This window comes from Carcharodon carcharias, chromosome 19 (genome assembly GCF_017639515.1).
Source record: "Carcharodon carcharias isolate sCarCar2 chromosome 19, sCarCar2.pri, whole genome shotgun sequence".
Classification (NCBI taxonomy): Eukaryota; Metazoa; Chordata; class Chondrichthyes; order Lamniformes; family Lamnidae; genus Carcharodon; species Carcharodon carcharias.
The window spans coordinates 18496745-18503615 of record NC_054485.1 but is presented as its reverse complement, the minus strand read 5'-3'; the positions used below and the strand labels follow the sequence as shown (position 1 = coordinate 18503615).

The window sequence follows — 6871 nt, the reverse complement described above, 5'->3', positions numbered from 1 at the left end:
GTTATATGAGATTTCCTTGTTGGATGAGGGCCAAAGTGCAAGAATAGGAATTCCACTGGGCTTTATTTTGAGATGGGATTTGCAGGAGTCTGCCCGAGTTTAAACGGAGATGAACTTATTGTTCAGTGTAGCCAGATTTGTACTGTGCAACAAAGGAATTTTCTGTTTTACAAAGGGAGAAAAATAAAGCTGAAAGAGCATTTCAAATATAGACAAAAAACATTGTCTTTTTAGACTGATTATTCTGAAAGAAATTTAAGGATGGTATTGTTTAACCAGTTTTTGAAGTTCAATAGGTGTAGGAGACGAACTGAGCTTTAACTTCGCTCAGAACATTCACACTGCCATTTATCAGTCAACAGCCTTTTTGCTGCTAAATCCTGCATCCTCTCCTGCAGGTGAGGGATTTCGTTGTATAATACAAGGTAAGCTGGGATGAGTAGAAAGAAATCCATGATGGAATAAACAGGAACTTGGATGGAACAGTATTGCTGGACTAAAGCTTCACTTCTTGCTCAGGGTTCTGATTATGAACAAGGCTGCCTACTCCTCCTAAGACACCAATTTTAAATCATTCAATATATTCTTTCATATCCATATGCTATATGCTTACCTGTCAAGAAACTGGCCAATCTGCAAACAGCTGATTACAAAATGTTGATTTAATGCAATGAAGAAACTGTAATATGAAATATTTCATATAATTTTATTAATAATACTTTACTCAGTTCATATACACATTATTAAAAATAATGAGATTTGCAGTAGATTGGTATGAGGACGCCATCTGCACTAAACGGGCTGGGAATGAAAGATAAGAGGAAAGGGTGTTTCACAATTAGGTGTTGCAGAAATTGCTGCATGTGGGTGAAGGAACATAATGAGTCAAATTTTGGCAGACAATTCAATTTCAGCACCTCCAATAAATGCACAACACCAATGTTTGATTGCGTGTTGCTGGCTAAAGTCAGCTGAATCACATTTGAGAAAGTAGCTGGTAATATGGAGCTGTTCTGCTCCAAACTGTTGCATAACTACAACCATTCAGTCCACTGTTTATTCAATGTGAACAGGTCGCTGCAGTAATTGTGATTTCATTCTGCCTCACCTCTTCCTTTAGAACTTGATCCAATTGAGATGGGGGAGAAAACATTGAATGAGGCATCACATCAGAGCTGTCTACACCCACCTGGACAAACTGAACAGTCATAGCGGCTCAGCTCTGGCCTGCACTTGCTGCATTCCCAGGCGTTACATGGGAACAATGCTCCATGCTCTCAACTGCAAAAATGAGAATTAATCAAATACCCCTAACCACTTCCAACGAATATAAAAACGTCTGAAAAACATAAAAAAAACACCAATCGATATTGCAGCATTGTAGTGACTCGCAACATACTCCAAACACCATGAAGCACATAACACATTCAATCACATTTTCTTTCGAGTGCTATGACTTACTTAAGCAAGTTATTTTGAGCAGAAAGTGCAAAAATGAATCAGTTAATTTTCTGAAAGGCAATTAGTAATAGCAGCAAATCATTTGACAACACCAGCACACACCCAACATCCCTGTGAACTTGCTTCTCTCACTGACCACTGGCCCGCACAGATATCCTGTTTGTAGCAGTGAAACAAGGTGACAAAACATAGAAAATTCATACACTAAGGCTACTGACCCTTACTCTGACCTGTACGAATGTGATATGCTGGCGTTAGTGCTGCGGCTGTATTTCAAGCTCATATAATATCATTTACAAAAGTGACCTAAGCAATTTTCTTAATTACTGACTCAGCGTCATTGGCCTCTGTCACACTGCCTCCTCCTTTGCGCTCTGTCCCACAGCCCCTCCTCTGCACTCCTTCAATTTCAATATTTGAAATAGTGGTTGCATAATTTGGCTGGCAGAACAGCTTTGACTGGCAATGAACTGGTGGGGAGCCACTCCGGGCCTCGGCCGGAGGAACCGATTCAACCGAGGCTCGGCTGGGGGAGCCGGTTTGACTGAGGCTTGGCTGGGGGAACCATTGTGTTTGGTCCTTGTTGCCACTCTGAATTTTAGTGCAATCTGAGGGTTCGAAATGCTGTCATTGGTCAGACAGTTTCTGTACAGTAAAAGGGTCTCTGGACATACAGCAGTGATTTTCTTTCGATTACATTTGGAAATATAACACAAAATGGAGTCACTTAATTACAACCTGATGAAAAACAGCCCCTGATAACAACTAGAAAAATAAAGTTCATCTTTGGTTTTGAGTCACATATTGAGTGCTTGTGCTGCCCTGACTTCTCAATCACAGCCTGTTTCTCCAAGTGTCGTTGTTCTGTGTGGTTCCTAGCTCTAGGACATGATAGTATTGTTGCGTTTACCAGGGAGTTGAGCCTGGAGCTAATACTTAGCAAACACCACCGCCCAGAGTGTCTCGCTGTAGGAGACACTGTAGGCAGTGTAGTCCAGGCAATGCAAATGAGACAAGGCAGCATTGTGCTTCTTGCAAAAACATATTAAAATCAAACAGAGAATTTCAGCTGCCTTACTGTAGATAGTTTCTTTTTCTGTGTACCTACTCTCCATTGTAAGCTCTGTACCTATATTGTTCCGTGAGACGTCAGAACATAACAGAAACAATCTTATCCCCAGAAACACACTTTGAGGGACAGGCTGTAGGTCATCATTGGGGTACTGAATAATGCTGGCAGAAGCTGGAGATTTTGCAGCTTCCTCTGTCTCGGTCGGCTCTATGACTGGAGATGGTCATCAGGCTCGTTATCTGGTCCAGGGTCACTAAGAAAGCGGTGCATACGCTGACTGGGTGAACCACTTGCGTCATTGACAGGAGTTTCTGCAGTGAATACAATTCCTTTGTCCTCCCCATGCACTGCATCTTTGTTCTGAGTCACAAGAGATTCCTTGGAGGCCAGGTCAACGGTGATCATTGGCATGTTGCTTGCAGGATCCCTGGGCTCGAAATACATGGCATCTGAATTAAGGGAGGACGACAGTTAGTGCTGGGATCTCACATCTCACGTGGCACTTTGTATTCAGCCTCTGGGAAACTCGGATACATTTTAAATCAGGTTTTGAATTTCAATTTAAACCCTACAGCACGATGGGGCCAACACCCCATAGTCTGTAGGCCATTGTACAGCGGACAAATCAAGTTCACTCAGAGGCCAATTGGTCACACCAATGTGACTTCTTGGCAAAATTGCAACTTCTTAGGTTTCAGCCTTGGTTCAATGGACTAAGGAGATTTTGGGTTCAGTACCACTCAAGACTAGAGCACAAAATCCAGGTTGACGCTTAAGCACAGTACTGAAGGAGTGCTGCACTGCTGAAGGGTCAGCACTGAGTGAGTGCTGTGCTGGGGGAGGTGCCCTCTTTTGGACAAGACATTAAACTGGTTTCCGTCTGCTCTCTCAGGAAGATGTAAAAGATTCCATGGCACTACTGGAAAAGCAGAAGGGGAGCTCTTTCTGATGTCCTGGCCAATATTTATCCCTCAAACAATATCACTAAAACAGTTTATTGAGTCATTTATCTCACTCCTGTCGGGAAATTTTGCCATGCACGAACTGACTGTGGTATTTGCCTAGTAACTATATTACGAAAATATTTAATTGGCTAAGTGATTTGGAGCATTCAGAAGACATAAAAAGTGCTTTATAAAGTTAAGTTCTTTAGTCACATAGGTGTCTTTTGCTCACTTAGGAAAGTCACCTAGATATGCAGTAACATGCAGTGTACACAGCGTGAACAGAGGGGGTGAATTTGAACAGGTCTTGGAGTTACAGACAAGGGTTGGTTGGCTTGGCTGTTACTGAGCTCGAGGCAATTCTAAGACTTCCAATAGGGATGACTTAAACTCATTTCTATGACTCTCTGATAGTTTTATTGAGGAGCCAAGTGAATTTCTGAAGTCTGAGTTAAAGAGTACAGGAAGTTCAAAGCTCCCAGGCTGATGAAGCTGCAGGTCACCCACGAGTCAGAAGGATTTGTTTTGGGACCTGGTGTTGAAAGAGGAATGTGCAGGGAATAAGGAGTGAAACTCGTACATTTTCTGATCTATTTCTACAACCTGTTTTATTCTTACTCAGGGCAAGAGTCAGGGGGTCAGTGACCTGCGTTGTGAGGCCAGGGGGCAGTGATCTGTGCCGCGAGGCTAGGGTGGGGGTCAGTAACCCGCGCCGTGAGGTCAGTAACCTAATTTCAACAATAAAAGTGAACACAAAACTGCAGCATGAAGCAGGCAGCAACCGTTTCATTACCTGACTCAGCTCCTGATTTCCGCTCTGGTATCGAGCCCCGAGCAACAGATGGAACTGTCAGGTGAACAGACATCTGCAAAGATCATCCAAAGAAAATCAGCATGAGCATTTTGATAAAGGTCACAGTCAAACCATGGTAACAAAACTTGTCAAAAGAATCCAATCTTGACTCTATATATGATAGACACAACCTGCAAACTGCCAGAGAGCACCCAAGCAAGACCTGCTTCTGATAAACTCAGGACTCAGATTGGTGTCTCCAGTGAAATCGATTCCCAAGTCCCTTGGACTGTTTGCATTTGCTCTGTTAGGTAACACTGCCAACATGGAGTAAATTGGAGTCTCACAAATTACAGATTTGGAATGCAGATCTTGGTGTTCAGGTTCCCCAACACCAAACTGCTTGCTGAGTTGGAATTACCAGCTAGTCTCTAGCTGGCTGGTTTTCCAATAGAGTGCATGATATTCAAACTAGATGCCCCAAACGGCACCATCTATATTTAACCCTGCCTAGAAAAGTTGATTCCCCACCTGATACTGCCCACTCTTCCCGCTCCCCACCTGGTCCCACCCAATCTCCATCTGGCCCCGCCCTGCGCCCTCACCACCTGGCACCATCCTGTACTCTCCACACGGCCCCACCCCACCCTCTCCACAGTTTACAACACTGTCATCTCATATTTAAATAAAGCAGGAAGTGGCTGGAGACTTTGAAGGGTAACATGTAATATTAGAGAATTGGCCTGAAAGTCACTAATGGATCTGTTTGTGCTACCCAAGGCATAGTTCAGGAGATTCTGGATTGTGACTAGGGGAGTCCCTGAGGTAGCAAACCATGCATTGTGCAAGCAGCGGCAATAGTTGATTCCGTTTTCTCATTTCCAGACTTTTTTACATTCTGTCCAGTCACTGATAAAATCCCCTTGTGGAAAGACTGGGAACCATGGAATCTCCAAACTCCAGCCAAAGTCAGACAAATATGGAGACTTGTTATCCTACTCAGCACTGACCCAGCAACACTGCTCCCAGACACAATTAACAGCAACAGTGGGAAATGACGTGAGTATTATAGAAATCAAAAGAGCTCTGAGAAACCACGGCAAGCTTCATTTTCAATTATTGCTCACCTACCCGTGGATCAAAACTGCGCAGCCTCTGCCGTTTTAGTAACATTTGATTCCACTGGTCCTCATATGGATCAGCAATCAGTGTATGTCTATTGTAGGATCGAAGCTGAAAGGAAAATCAGAGATTACTCATGGGGACACGTAGCACCAGAGACAATTTGCAGATCAACTCCCTCACAGCCTGTTCATGGGAAAGGCCAATGCAGCACAAGAAAGCCAACTGTATAGTGAAATAGCACTACCTGGATGAACAATGTAACTTGGTACAGTTAGTGAATAACCTTTACCGTGAACAATTGCTGTAGTCAGTAGGTAACCTTTACCTTGACGAGCGATTGTAGTTGGTAACATTTACTCTGAGCAATTACTGGAATTAGTAAGTAACAATAACTGTAATTAGGAATCTTTGCGGTGAGCAATAACTGCACAATTACTGAACGATTTTACTCTGAACAGATTCATACCCGTTGTCTCGTTTTCTGAAGATTCTCACGAAGTATTTTTCGGACTTCCTCCTCTCTCTCTTTTGAAAGTGTAGGCAGTAGTCGCTCCGTAAGTGTACCCCTCCTCTGGACAGTCCTATTAAGTGTTGTTCAAATCATACGTTCATTTCAGCAAAAAGGTATTACAGAACCTAAATGGGCCCTTTATATTTGCATAATCTATTATTCCCCATACAGAGAAATTGTGACTGATCAGAGCTATCGGTTAGAAGTCAAGGAATCCTGGCTGAAATTACCTCTCCATTTCAATAAGAATTCATAGCTTTAAATTAAGGTGCTTTATTTCTGTGAATACTTCTCCACAGCATTATTAAATAAAGCCTTTTGTAAAAATTCAGCTTAAAGGTTCTCTCCTTCTGCTGCCCCCCTCTCCCTTCCTTCACCAGTGAGTTAATTCTTTTTCCCTCCATTGCCTTCTCATTTCACTTCTGCCCTCCCCATTCCCAGCCCCGAGACAAATTCTCATCCCTCTCGCACACTCATATTTATGCCCCTCTCCTCCCTCCAACCCCTCTGAATCGCTTCTCTGTTCCAGTCACTTACTGTATAGACACTGATGATGGAAACTTGGGTAGGCCACCACTTGCTACCATCTCAATCGCATTTCTCATCTCCATTTTGTGGTAAAATGCGATAAGCTGTGGCTCTTTTGATCTTTCCCTAGTAATTAAACATTTCTTAACGTATTTCTTATTGAACCGGTTCAACCTGAAAGAAAAAGATAATTATTTTCCAGTGACTGTACAGTGACTGTGTATGCAGGGACAGACTTCGTTCCAGCTACCCATAATACTCTATGCATCAGAGGCTAGGATATCAACAGGTTAGTGAGAACATAATATAATAGAACAATGTTTTAAACCTACAACATCTTATCATGCTTGCCCCCCAAGGCATGTGCACCATGAGTATACATCACTCCTCTAGGTGCCAGCATCCAGATTTAAATCTAACTATGCAGGAGCAAACCC

At 42.9% G+C, this 6871-nt stretch overlaps 1 protein-coding gene across 2 annotated transcripts in view; it reads right to left on the bottom strand.

Annotated features, from left to right (window-relative positions):
- Positions 1–687: 687 nt before the first annotated feature.
- slc9a1a (solute carrier family 9 member A1a) overlaps positions 688–6871 on the bottom strand; it is a 49628-nt gene continuing 43444 nt past the window's right edge. The window contains exons 8-12 of one of the 2 annotated variants that reach the window (XM_041212578.1): positions 6444–6608; positions 5862–5976; positions 5402–5503; positions 4271–4343; positions 688–2982 (exon numbers count right to left, since the gene is read on the bottom strand). In XM_041212578.1, coding sequence (XP_041068512.1) covers positions 2741–2982; positions 4271–4343; positions 5402–5503; positions 5862–5976; positions 6444–6608 — 697 coding nt within the window. In that variant the 3' untranslated portion in view covers positions 688–2740. Of the gene's footprint in view, positions 2983–4270; positions 4344–5397; positions 5504–5861; positions 5977–6443; positions 6609–6871 lie in introns of both variants that reach the window. The other variant, XM_041212579.1, reaches the window with a different exon arrangement.